The sequence below is a fragment of the Pipistrellus kuhlii genome, unplaced genomic scaffold, assembly GCF_014108245.1.
Source record: "Pipistrellus kuhlii isolate mPipKuh1 unplaced genomic scaffold, mPipKuh1.p scaffold_m20_p_31, whole genome shotgun sequence".
NCBI classification, from domain to species: Eukaryota; Metazoa; Chordata; class Mammalia; order Chiroptera; family Vespertilionidae; genus Pipistrellus; species Pipistrellus kuhlii.
This window is the reverse complement of record NW_023425531.1, coordinates 5,708,002-5,721,099: the sequence shown is the minus strand read 5'-3', so window position 1 is coordinate 5,721,099 and position 13,098 is coordinate 5,708,002. Positions and strand designations below refer to the sequence as shown.

Sequence of the window (13,098 nt, the reverse complement as noted above, 5' to 3'; positions counted from 1 at the left end):
ACATGATCACAGTGGAGTTTGCCCTGCATAGAAGAATTGTTGTCCTCTGGTCTAGATTGGCAGATATCAGAATCCCTTTCTAGGTCCTGGCCAGTGTGGCTCAATTGGTTGAATGTCATCCCATCAACTGATCAGTGTTTCTCTCTCACTGATGTTGCTCCCTTCCCCTCTCCCTTCCTCTCTCTCTAAAGTAAATTTTTAAAAAACAGTAAAAAAAAAAAAAAAAAAAAGAAAAGAAAAGTAAAATCCCTTCCTTGGAAACTGCTGTTGCCTTACTCTGAGTGGGAATTCGCATGCCTCAACTCGGATTATACTTGATATTAGCCAAAAGGCCAAGAAGTGATCTCACCTAGGATTAGACAGCAGCAGAATTCAGGCTAGCCTGGAATTAAAATGAAAAGCAAACTAGGAGAAGACTTTATCTTCCCAAAGAAAGAAGGGACTGTGCCTTCCTGTGTTTGAGCTGCAGTGGGAAGCTGGAGGGATGCGTCCTGGGCTGTGTCAGGGCCTGCTGCAGCTCAGAGCCTGAGGCAGCCAGTGCCCCCTAGTGGGCATCAGTTTGAAAGGGGAGGACAGGAATTGGTTTTTGGCAAAAACAGCTCCCAGAATCCACCGTCCAGCACTTAGCTCCCCTCCTTTAACCAGGCATCTGCTGTCAGTGCCCAGGATCGCATTTCCTGCAGGCGAACCCTGCAGCCCACCCTGTGTCTAGAGTCTACTCTGACCAGTTCTGGTCCCAGCTCCGCCTCCAGGAGAGCCGGGGGCAGTTGTGTCCATCCTGTAACTATCCCAGCCTGGCAACGGCAGTGGCCCCCAGGGGCCTCCCTGGCCTGTGGCCTGTGGCCTTCCAGGTCCATGTTGGCCCTGAGGGTCTGGCCTGGCCTGCCCCCATTCCTGCAGAATGGACTGCACCTTGGAGCTAAGAAAGGGAGGCTGAGTTTCTGTTACTGATCAGACAGCATAACAAGCAGACAGCGACTTCCTGACAGATCCCTGGGGAAGGGATTCTCAGAGCAGAATTGAGAGACAGGAAGCTGTGAGACTGAGCCATGTTGGAGATTGGGATGGGACTTCTCAAAGGAATTGTTCTGAGTTTGGTGTTTCAATTAAAATCCAGGGACCCAGCCAGAGCTGCTCAGTGGTTAGAACAGCTCAGTCATTGAACGTCAACCTATGAACCAGGAGGTCACGGTTCGATTTCTGGTCAGGGCACATGCCTGGGTTGCAAGCTTGATGCCCAGTAAAGTTGTGCAGAAGGCAGCTGATCAGTGATTCTCCCTCATTATTGATATTTCTATCTCTCCCTCTCTCTTCCTCTCTGAAATCACCAAAAATATATTTTAAAATAATAATAAAATTCAGGGTTATGATATGGCTGAGTGGCCTGGTGGCCCCTTGCCCAAGGACCTAAATATCTGCGAATGTAGGGTGGCAGTGTGAATCCCTCCAGAGGCCCCCGGCTGTTCTGGTGCCTGTGTCTTCCTGTGGAACCTGGTGACCTCAGTGACAGCAATCCCTTCGCTTCCTGACGTGCCCTTGTGCTTGTGTGCGGAGAAGCACAGCTCATCCACTAGTAGGTGAAAGGAGTAAATAGGAATCACGTCTCTGTGGATTCCGTGGGACTTGAAGTGCTTGCCTGACTGGTTCTCCATTGTTAACAGGCCGGTAGTGGGGTCTGCGAGGCTGGGGACTCTGCTTCACACTGCTGCCTGACCAGGGCCCACAGACACCTCCATGAATATTCTGGGAGTCTTAGTTCCTACTTCCATGAAGTGTACCTGCATAGAAACTTTGGTTTGACATTTCAAGGCTCATAGGTGAGCCTTTTGGAGCCCACCCAGACCTCTTGGATCAGGCACAGGGTCCCGCTGCACGCACTGGGCAGCCCGGCTGCGTGAGACAAAGGGATAGAAGGTCAGGCCGAGCTTTGCAGGGCTCTGGCCTGGGGCAGGAAGAAGGGTGACTAAAGCATGAGTCAAAAGTTAGCCAGAGGGTAGGAACTGAAAGGCTTTCTCAGATGCTGAGATCTGAGGGTGATGGGATAATCTTGTGTACATTTCTGTCTGCGGGTGAACGATAAGCATATTTTGGGCTGCTGTGTAGCCTCATGCACAGTCATCGCTCCAGGGCTGGGCTCTGGGGGAGTGTGCGTGTATCTCCTGTCACAGATAGGGCTTGGCTTTCCCTCTGGCCCAGAGCTGTGTGAGGGGCTGGATAAGCCTCACACGGGGGCAGTGTTTTTTCTGCAGTAATTCCAGATCAAACTATTAGCTGCCCTACGAAGAGAAGGGCAAGCTTAGTAGGAACTTTTAGGGCCCCAAACCCTACTCTGCTAGTCATGTCTTAAAACTATATTTTACAAACAAAACAAAACTGTGCTTTACAAACAGACACAGGCCTTTTTCTTCCTCCTCCTGACAGATTTCAGGGCAATTCCGGCTCACCTCCGCTGTGGAGGCTTCCGGGGCTTCTCCAGGAGCTCGAGGCCATTCTCTCTCTCGCTGACTAGTTCCAGGGCTTCCAGGAATTCTGGGGTCTGCAGCGGGCCCTCTAAGGGGTGGGTCTGCACACTGTCTGGAGAGAGGCACCACCATCGTTGCACAGTGCTCCAGGGGAGGAGGTTGCTGGCAGGTGAGCAGATGCTTGGAAAAGTGTAAAAACATCCTCATGGAAACCAGGAAACCAATGTGGGTGTTTCCTCCCTCCCCCCAAAAAAGGACCTCATGCCACTGTGTACCAGGCGCCACGGCCTGGGCTGGCTGACGTGTGGAGTTGCTCTGTGGGCCTAACTCATTCCCCCTCACCCAAACCAGGCACTTGTTGTTTCTCCATGAGGTTTGTTCCAAGCCCCAAACACCTGTCCCCCCTGCACACCCCACAGCCTCCTCTGCTTGTTCCCTTTCCTACAGCTCTCCCCAGCTTTTTTTTATTTTTTTATTTATTGATTATGGTATCACATCATTGTCCTCATCCCCCCATTCCCATCCCAAACCCCTCCCCACATATACCTCCACCACCCTGTTGTCCATGGCCACTGGCTAGGCCCATATGCATGCACACAAGTCCTTTGGTTGATCTCTTCCCCTTACCCCACCCTCCCCTACCTTCCCTCTGAGGTTTGAGAGTCTGATCGCTGCTTCTCTTTCTCTGGGTCTGTTTTTGTTTATCAGTTTATGTTATTCATTATTTCCTCTAGATGTGTGAGATCATGTGATCCAAGAAATACCCTTGTAAGAACCTAAACTGTGATAAGCCATAACGGTTATGCTGAGAGGCAAATGAATCAGTCTGTAGTGAATTCCTTTCTGGGCCAACGGTTCTTTTGAGTCCCAATTTCAATGTCAAATAGTTCCTATGTGTACATGTCAGCCATGCTATTTCAGATCTGGTTGGTGGACAAATGGTGGTGATGCAGATTCGCCCGTCTCTGGTTTGGTCCTGGGCATCCTTCAGGAACACACAGCTGCTGTCTGCTGGTATGGCAAGATGTCGTCAGCATCTTCCATCTCTGAATTGTGTCTCTTCTGTCTTCATGGCTGGAGCACTTCTGTCTATTCGTCTCTGTTACAGGATCTCCTCAGCTTCTTATGTTCCACACAGTTTGCCCTGCCGACGCCACTGAGTCAGAGGCCCCCAAATGTAAGGCTGTAAATTTTACCCCAGGACCTGAACCAGTGCTTGGAGCTTCAGCACATGTCAGGTCATTGGCAGTTTGCATGTGGCAGGCATCACTGGGCCCCTAGGTGGACAAAAACCAACCAGCTACCTTCAAAATGATAGGAATCTGTTCAGTTTTGATTCTGTGGTGTTTGACCAGCTCCTCTGAGCCATTTGCTGAAGAGGACAACTCAAAAACAGAAAGACCTTTATTTTCAGCCAACCAGCCTGAGACAGGAGAAGCCTGGCCATTCATTCTCCTGGCAGCCCCTGGTTTACCTCGTTGCTCTGTTCTGTATGTGGATGCTGAGAGCATAAACACTGCTCGCTTAATCAAGTGGAGCAGCTAACCTGGGTCTCCCGGGCAACTCTCTCATGGTGTGACCTTAGCTTCCTTAAGAGGCTGGCTGTGTCAGGGTGTGACGCCCAGCCAGCAAGTCCTTCGGCCAAAGGAGGGCACGACTACGGGAGCCTTTGTCTGCTGAGATATACGCTTAGCACTCAGTTCTAGGAGAAGCCAGGGTGGGATCTTCCTCTGGGGCCTTGGGGAAAGACCCTGCGTCTCTTCCCCAAATCGTGACACATCAGATCTGTCCATAGGTTTCACCCCGCGGGGCTGGCACACCAGCAGCGACCAAACCATGGTCTTCCAGACTCAGCGCAGCCTGCACACACCCTTCCCCCAGCCTCTGCAGCCAGGGGTGTTGCTTGGTGGCCTTGAGATCCTGGGAGAGCGGCATGGGTGTTCCCAGTGCCCCCGAGGCAGGGCAGGCAGAGAGCGTTTGGGAGCTGTGGGGCAGTTTGCAGTGAGCAAATGGTTGGTGTTGGCAGAAATCCTAGGAGTAGTTGAGGATGATAAATGTGCTCTGTATTCTTCCCACCGTGTTCTCTGCCCATTACCCATTCCCTGCTTGAGAGAATACAGACGTATTTTTGCATTTGAAACTGCTGACCACAGTTGCAGCCAGCCCTCCGGCAGACCTGTGGGGAGAAGCTTGGGGTGCTGGTCTGCTGCTTGAGGCTTCAGGGAAGAGACTGTAAGAACAGCCGGTGGGTGTGGGCGGTGAGGGCCACAGAGCTGCTTCCCAGCGTCGTGTACTTGAATGCCCCCAGGAGAGTCTGGGACCCGCAGCTCCCACCAAACCTCCCAGGCCGCTGGCCTGCCCCACACTCGCTGGACGTGAGCATCTTGGTCTGTCCAGCCAGCTGGGAGCAGGATTTCAGGGCTGAAATGTGATGGAAAGAGCACCGCCCGCCCTAGCGGGGACAGGGCAGGCAGGCGGCCGGCCTTCGCAGTGGCTCAGGTCCCTCCTTCACCTGCTGCGGGAAACGAGGATCAGCCGTGGGCACTTGGCCAAGCAGTTGCCTCTCTTGTGTCAGACACCAAGTGCTTCCAGTACTGAGTGCAGGGCTGAGTGGCCAGGCTGTGGGTGGAGTTTGAAGCTCCTGCTGGAAACAGCCCTTTTGTACGTGGTTCGCCAGCCGCCAGGGGCCCGTTCTCCGGGCGAGGGCTGCTTGAGGAAGTCCACCCGAGCAGGAAGCGCATTCCTCAGGCCCCTCTCCTTCCTCCGTTTGTGCGTTGCTCCTCAGGGGTCCCCAAGTATCTCACACGGAGCCCCCCATGCTGTGACAGGGATAGGCTCTCAGGGGTGCGGGAAGAGGCCAGGAACACCCTGCCTCAGTGGCATTGAGCCTCTGTGAGAGCACAGGCCTCCCCTGTGCCCTCGCACTGATGGGACCACAGTGAACAAAACACAAGGCCACCCCGAGACTGCATTCTGGTCGAGGCAACAGCTTACCCAGCAAACAAGCAGGTGTGTCCTGTGGTCAAGGGCTCAAAGCAGGTGGACAGTGAGCAGTCAGATTCCAGGGCTCACCTCGCCGAGAAAGTGGCACTTTATTGAAACTTGAAGGAGGGAAGGCGCTCCTGGCACCTGGAGGGAGACTTACAGTCCAGGGCAGGTACAAGGGCCCTAAAACAGCAGAGTGGCTGGTGTAGCTGGGCCTACCTGGGGTAGGAGACAAGGTCAGAGAACGTGGGCACATCACTCAAGGCTCCTGGCAATTGGGGGTCTTGGCTGGAACTGCCGAGGTGGAAGCCAGGGGGCCTTTGGGGGAGGGCGTACAGAGGGGGCTTGTGGGGGAGGGCAGATACAGGGGCCAGTGCTGAGAAGGACTGGACTTTGTAGGTCCCTGCAGGTGGTGCAGACAGGTTTGCTGATGGCTTGAGGCAGGCTGTGAGAGAAGCGAGGAGTTAGCTGCTGTGTTTGGTCTGAGCTAGGTTTGGGCCTGAAAGAACCAAATTGCCATCACTGAGGCTGGTTTCGACAGTTGCTGAGTGCACCTGGGCGCTCTGGCATCTGCAGGGAGATGGGCACTATGTGCTCCTCCCCAACAGGATGTCCTGTGGGACTTGGCACCTCCACCCATCCTCTGCTGCCCACGGCTCCTTTGGGGAGACAGGCCTCGCCTGCCTGCCTGCCACCTGTGGCGGGGATGGGGCTCTCATCAGGGGTGCGGGAAGAGGCCAGAGAAAGAACACCCTGCCTCAGTGGCATTGACCCTCAGAGAGAACACAGGCTTCCCTTGCGCCCTCGCACTGATTGGACCGCAGCGTCCGGGACTAGCCAGCAATACCGCACTCTCCTCTCTGCCACATGCCCAGGTCTGGAAAGATGCTTTCTTGCCCTGGGGGTCTCCACTGGTAGTTTCCTCCGAGCAGCAGGAGCAGTGTCCCGGGAAGAAGTGCCTCGGGCGGGGTTTTGTGTGGTGTGTGTGTCTGGGTAGAAGTTGCTGTGTGAATGGGCCATGGCACCGGCAGAAATGGAGCCTCCTGTCTGCAGCTTGTGTTCGTCTGGCGTGGTGCGGCTGCACATCAACAGCTGGCTGGAGGTGAGCTTCTGCCTGCCCCACAAGATCCACTACGCCGCTGCCAGCCTCATCCCCCCGGAAGCCATCGAGCGGAGCCTGAAGGCCATTCGGTGAGTGCCAGCCCCTTGCGCTCCCTCAGAGCCCCTCTCTCTGCCGGAGCTTCACCAATTAGTTCCAAGCGTTCTGTTCTTCCTGCCACAGAAATTGGCAGGTAAGGCTCCCTGTTTATAGAAGTAAAAACACCTGTTTTTGTGTCTGGTTTCGTATGGAAATGATCAGCTCCAGGTTTTCCCTGGGCCGTCTGGGCACGGCCTGGGTGGGCGGGCTCCGTGCTGAGGTCCTGGGTACTGAGAAGTCGAGCATTCTGGGGGAAAGACGTACCATTGGAGCGATATTGTCGTCATGGCTCCTCTTACATTTGAATTGGAACTTGCGGGATCTCCTGTTTCTTAATTTAATAGATTCCCTGCAAGGAAAGAGCTGAGCCCAATCTCCTTCTGCCTCAGCCCCCAACCAAGTCCTCAGTTTCCTTAAATACATATTTTTTAACTAAAAAAATAAATCTGGCACATTACCGAAATGTGAAGGTGGAAGAAAGCCAAGCACTGCCTCTCCCCCTCCCCCAGCCCGTGCTCCAGGTCAACATCTTTCCTCCTGGTTTCCTGCTAAGCATGTTTTCATGTAGTTCTATTCATAGTATCAGCAGCGATTTTACTTTTCCCATATTTGGGACTCTTTTCTTTAGGAAAGATTCTTTTATTTTTTCAATCACAAATGTTTGTAGGGCAACCCCAGAAGTAGGAGATGGAATCTGGTTGTCAGACCTTTCTCAGTTAAAAAAAAAAAAAAAAGTTTTTATTGATTTTATAGAGAGAGGAAGGGAGAGGAAGAGAAACATTATAAGAGAAACATCTAGCCGAAACCGATTTGGCTCAATGAATGGAGCGTCGGCCTGTGGACTGAAAGGTCCCGGGTTTGATTCCAGTCAAGGGCATGTACCTTGGTTGCGGGCACATCCCCAGTAGGGGGTGTGCAAGAGGCAGCTGATCGATGATTCTCTCTCATCGATGTTTCTAACTCTCTATCCCTCTCACTTCCTCTCTGTAAAAAATCAATAAAATATTTTTTAAAAAAAATAAGAGAAACATCTATCTACTGCCTCCTGCACGCCCCCTACTGGAGATTGAGCCTGCAACAGGGGCCTGTGTCCTAATTGGGAATAAAACCGGGGACCTCTTGGTGCATGGGGCGGCAATCAACTGAGCCACCCTTGCTGGGCAGACCTTCTGCAGTTTTGTTGTAATTTTTTCTTTCGTTCTGTGAGTGGCAGGAATCCTTGCAGATGTTTAGTCTCTAATCCCTCCTGTGGCCTCCCCTTCTGAGGTTCATGCCTGGGCCCCAGCTGCACCTTGTGTTCCAGTGCAGCCTGGGCCCGGGGGCCTGGGTCTCACATGCCCTCTGACCGGACTCTGCCCCACAGCCCGTACCACGCGCTGCTGCTGCTCAGTGACGAGAAGTCCCTGCTGGGCGAGCTCCCACTCGACTGCTCCCCGGCCCTGGTGCGTGTGATCAGGACCACGTCTGCCGTGAAGAACCTGCAGCAGCTGGCCCAGGACGCAGACCTGGCCTTGCTGCAGGTACTGCCTGAGGGCCCTGAGGGACGCCTGGGTAGGGAGGATAGGTGGGAGCAGGGTCTGGGTGCAGCAGAACAGAGGACCCTTGTTTGAAGGTGGGAGATGCTGGGGTGTCAGGAAAGCAGGCTGTCTCCATCCGGATAAGAACCCGTGACAGGTGGCTCCGGGGATGGTTGGAGGTTCTGAAATCTGAGTCAGGTCTGGATTCGGGACTGGCTTCCTCTTCCTTTGAGGGTGGTGAGGCTGCAGCCGAGAGGAGCGGGGCCCTGCGGTTGGGAAGATGCCAGGACAGGGTGGCTAGCAGGGCTGGAGCAGAGGCACACAGCATGTGGCACAGAAGGAAGCAGTGCCGCACCCTCAAAGTAAGGGAAGTGAGCACAGGACACAACACGGGCCTGCCCGCCCACATGCAGAGCCAGGACCTACCTCATGGCCTTGACCACTCCCCTGCAGTCCGGAAGCATGCGCTTGCGGGATGCCCTTTCTGATTGGATGGAGGCCCCCTCGCCCTGTCAGTGGATCTGGTTGGAGCCTGGGCAGGGTCAGGGGCTTCCCAGGAAAAGCACAGGAAGAAACTGCAGGCCAAGGCCAGGGGCTTCTCTGGTTCTGGTGACGGTGAGCACCGTGTGGCCACCAGAGGGCAGCAGGGCCTGTCCCAGGGACATGTAGTTCCTGCGACAGCCACTGGGCGGCAGTTCTCTCAAGCTAGTCTGAGGAGGAGCACAGGCGAGAGAGAGAGAGAGAGAGAGAGAGAGAGAGAGAGAGAGAGAGAGAGAGAGAGAGAGAGAGAGAGAGAGAGAGAGAAAAGAGGTAAGGGAAGGGGGAGGGAGAGGGAGAGGGAGAGAGAGAGGGAGAGAGAGAGAGAGAGAGGAGAGAGAGAGAGAGGCTGGCCCACCGGGTCTCTGAGGGAAGCTTGTCCAACAAGGACTCTCGGGCTGTTTTCCCCCAAAGCATCATTTTGGAATCTGCCATCCAGAACAAGGCCTTCCATCCTCTGCACCTCATGGCTGTCGGCCCCTGTGAGAATGCTTATTGGCTCCTGCCTTGGTGCTTCATAGGGGCTCTATCGAGGACCACGTCCTGCTTGCCTTCATAGCAGACAGAAAACACAGAGCCTTAAATGGCTCACTGTTCTGTGTGTGCTGCAGAGCAGTGTGCTGACCAGTGCTGGCCAGTGGCAGGTATCTGCGTCTTTGCAGCTCCCATTCCCAGTTTTGAAAGAAGCTGGCCTTCTGTCCCTGGGGCTGCCAACATGAAGTCTGTCTGTTCACCACGCCTCCCCCTTGCTCTCAGTCTCTTTGGACAGAGACATCTCCTTTGCTTCCCTGCCCCGGCTTCATGGGGAGAAACTCGCTTCCTTGCTGTGTGGTTGTACGGAAGCTCCCTGAGGCCAGCCCTGGAGGTGCACTCACCACCTCTGGGAGTCCAGCTTCCTCCAGCAGGTGGCCCAGTAGAGAGCTGTGTCTGCGTCAGGTGACTGTCACAGTCACATGATTGCTCTAGTCATGATGGAATTAACATGTTCTTTCTTACAAAAGTTCAGATAGGAAGTCCACAAAACCCAACATCCCAGACATAACTGCTGTAGATTCCCCAGGGCTTTTCTCCTAGGTTCACGCATTATCTTTGAATAACAAAATTTGGGTCACACTGTACCTACTTGTGATTGCCTAAACAGTGCCCATAGACCTCCGGACCTGTGTGGGACTTCGCAGGTGTGATTAAGGACCTTGAGGGGCGATGGTCCTGTATTATCCGGTGGGCTCAGTGTCATCACCAGGGCCCTTGTAAGGGGGGGACAGAGGGAAATTTGACTCTAGAAGAGGAGGTGGGGGTGTGACCATGCTGAGGCCACATGCCAAGGAGTGCTGCAGCGAGCAGAGGCAAAAACAGGTTCTTCCCCGAGAGCCTGGAGGGGCTGCCTGCCGGGCCTCGGCCCCAGGCATGTGCTGGTGGTGGTAGGCTCCTGGGCTCCAGAACGGTGCTCTGACTGTGGGGAGGCGCGGGAGGTGGAGCCACTGGGTGGGGTGGGGGCTGAGGAGGAGGAGAATGGGCGTGTCCTTGCTTTAGAGTAAATGTCAGTGGGGCTTGGGATGAGAGAAGGGTCAGTGATGGAACGGAAATGTCTGTTGTGTTCACGTTGGTGTGCCCCTGGAGGTCCCATGTGCCGGAATGAGGTAGATGGAGGTGTCCTTGGCGGTGTCGCAGGCATTGCCTGCAGGTGGGGTGACTCACCCCGGGGAGGCACGCAGTGATGGTAAAGGGGGGCAGCAGGCCTGCCAGGGACAGCACTCACCTAGGGGGAGGTACAACCAGATGTGCCCAGTGTCTGTCTTTCCACGAAGTGAGGCAGTGCCATGCTCTCAGACCTGCCTCCTGTGGGAGGCTGGCGGGATGTCCGGCATCTCGGTCTGTCCATCCTGACGTCCAAGAGGCCAGGAGAGCATCAGGGGGATGTTCTCCAGGATGCTGAGACACACGGGGAGGAGGCTTGTCTGGTGACCCCACACCCACTGTCACGTGGAAACCCATCTCCATGCTGGAGTCCTGTGGGGGTGGGGAACCTGCCTCTGCCAGGATGTCCAGCCCAGCCCCTGGCTCCGCTGAGCTTACCCCGTGATCCTGGGTGTGCCAAACGTCCCTGTGCACGTAGGACCTTCCCTCAGTGCCAGCCAGGACAGTACGGGGCCTAAAAGGAAGTGACAGTCCGAACCACACAGGGGACTGATGATCAAAGCCGTGTGGCTCTGAACACAGAGAGAGAACGCTGTGTGGCTGGCTGTGCCCACCCCCTGGGGGAGGTTGGGTATCAGAGAGAAGCCCCAGAGGGTCAGCCCCCAGGCACAGTGCGGCCAACCCCCCCCCCCCCCCCCCCCCCCCTGCCTGCAGGTCTTCCAGCTCGCAGCCCACCTGGTGTACTGGGGCAAGGCCATCATCATCTACCCGCTGTGCGAGAACAACGTCTACATGCTCTCCCCCAACGCCAGCGTGTGTCTGTGAGTACCTCCGGCTCAGAGCCCAGGGCTCCCAGGGGAAGGGGGTGTGGCTGGCAGGGCCTTCCCGGGGTGCTCTCCCGGTTCGCCAGGACTTCACTGGGACCAGACGCCTGGCCTCTGCTGTGCCCAGCTTCTAATTCTGGCCTGGTCCAGCACCACATGGGCCTGTGCACCCCCAGCATCTGCCATGTCTGCAGCCAGTGAGCCCTGTATGGGTGCCTGGTGGGTGGCCAGGAGTCTTAGCCTTTATTCCAGAGTTTAGACGGGCTGTGGGGTGGCCGTGCCCATTGCTTCTGCCACCCCTTGAAGGAAAGCAGCGGACCTGTCCTCATTGTACCCATCCTGACTTACCCACTATCGCATTGCAGCCATTCTCACCTCCCCACTGCGCTGTGTGTCCCTGCTGCCTACCTCAGGCTCAGGGCAAGGGCCCAAGTGCTGTGGATATGATGGGGAGAGCTCATGGACATGCTTGTCTCCCTGTCTCCAGGTACTCGCCACTGGCCGAGCAGTTCTCCCACCAGTTCCCGTCTCATGACCTGCCATCTGTCCTCGCTAAGTTCTCCTTGCCCGTCTCCTTGTCAGAATTTAGGAACCCCCTCGCCCCCCCTGTGCAAGAGGTGAGTCACAGGAGCTGGGAGCCCAGGAACCACCCCCCCGGATCGGCTCCTGGTCTCAGGGCCCTCTGTGCTGCACCCTGCGCTCTGGTTCGGGGGGTGGGAGGGGCCTTGTGGTGGAGGTGGTGCATGCCCCACCAGGGGAACAAAAAGCCGGCTCCCCAGCCAGGCCACTGCAGGCGCTTCACCAGTGACCCATGGAGCACACCTGGCTGCAGTGGGTGTTGTTAGTGTTAAAACCCCAGGAAGAGGCCCAGGCAGGACAGTGCTAATCTTTCCTGGGGGCAGAGCCACCTGGTGCCCCTTTCTGGGCCTGGGCCCCACAGATGGAAGCTGCTGAGGTGGTTCTGTGGTCACTGAGCCTGGGCCCGCCCTCCTTTCCCTTCCGTCGTGGTCCAGGTGGTCACTGGGTGCCCAGAATCTCACCCACGACGACCTGGAGAGGGTAGGCCTAGGGCAGGGGCTGGGGCGGGGGTCCTAGGAGGTGTGAGGCATGGGAGTGAACGGGTGAGCTCCATCTCTGTCTGGCAGGGCTGAGTGTGGCCTGGATCTTCCTTCACTGGACGCCTGGGGCTCTGGCCAGGGGCCCAGGGCAGGCCACTGGGGCAGGTGTCAGAGATGGGGCCAGGTGCTCTCAAAAGTTAAGTATTTGCTTTAATAAGCAGCAGATCTGTTAGACAAAACCAATTTTTAGAAGCAAGCCCTTTGTGAGATTGTGAATGAGAGGCGATCCTGGGTCCGCAGTTCATTTAGATGCGAGTGAGACAGAGCTCTCAATGCCGCCTTTCATGGGGCCTCCGGCTCCAGGAGCGGTGCCAGGCCGCGGCAGCTGAAAGAAAGACGCAGCTTGCAACTGCACCCTCCCCCTCTCCGGCAGAGACTTCCTGATGGCCCGGAAAGTGGGTGGGTTTTTCAGGCCAGGCCTGCGGGGCAGCCTCATGCCTGGTCATGGGGCTGAGAGAGCGGATTTGGTAGTACAGCCCTGGGGTAAGGCTGCTTGCCTCTCACCCTCCAGCTTTAGGCCTGGAATATGCTCTTCCATGCTTTGGAGCCTCTTTTATTTCTAATTTAATTTCAGATTTAGTTTACGACGCTTTTCAGTTTTATTTGGTTTTACCAGGTCAGACATGCCCATGGAACACCCCTATTTCCATGCCTGGTCAGTCAGGGACCTCCAAAGATGAGCAAGCAGATGTGGGTGTCTGAGAACACGGACACCACCTGGGAGCATTTTCTTGCTCACCTGTGCTGGAGCTCTGCCCACACAGGGCTTAAGGCTTCTCACTGCTCCGACTTTAGGTGCCAGCCTGTGGGAGACGGGTG

General features: G+C 55.6%; 1 protein-coding gene across 6 annotated transcripts in view; it reads left to right on the top strand.

Moving 5' to 3' along the window:
- NPRL3 (NPR3 like, GATOR1 complex subunit) overlaps window positions 1-13,098 on the top strand; it is a 39,381-nt gene that overhangs the window by 23,036 nt on the left and 3,247 nt on the right. For all 6 annotated transcript variants that reach the window (XM_036460297.2, XM_036460295.2, XM_045570299.1 and 3 more), the window contains 4 exons: window positions 6,501-6,638; window positions 8,009-8,165; window positions 11,052-11,158; window positions 11,649-11,778. In XM_036460297.2, the coding sequence (XP_036316190.1) occupies window positions 6,501-6,638; window positions 8,009-8,165; window positions 11,052-11,158; window positions 11,649-11,778 (532 nt within the window). The remainder of the gene's footprint in view (window positions 1-6,500; window positions 6,639-8,008; window positions 8,166-11,051; window positions 11,159-11,648; window positions 11,779-13,098) is intronic.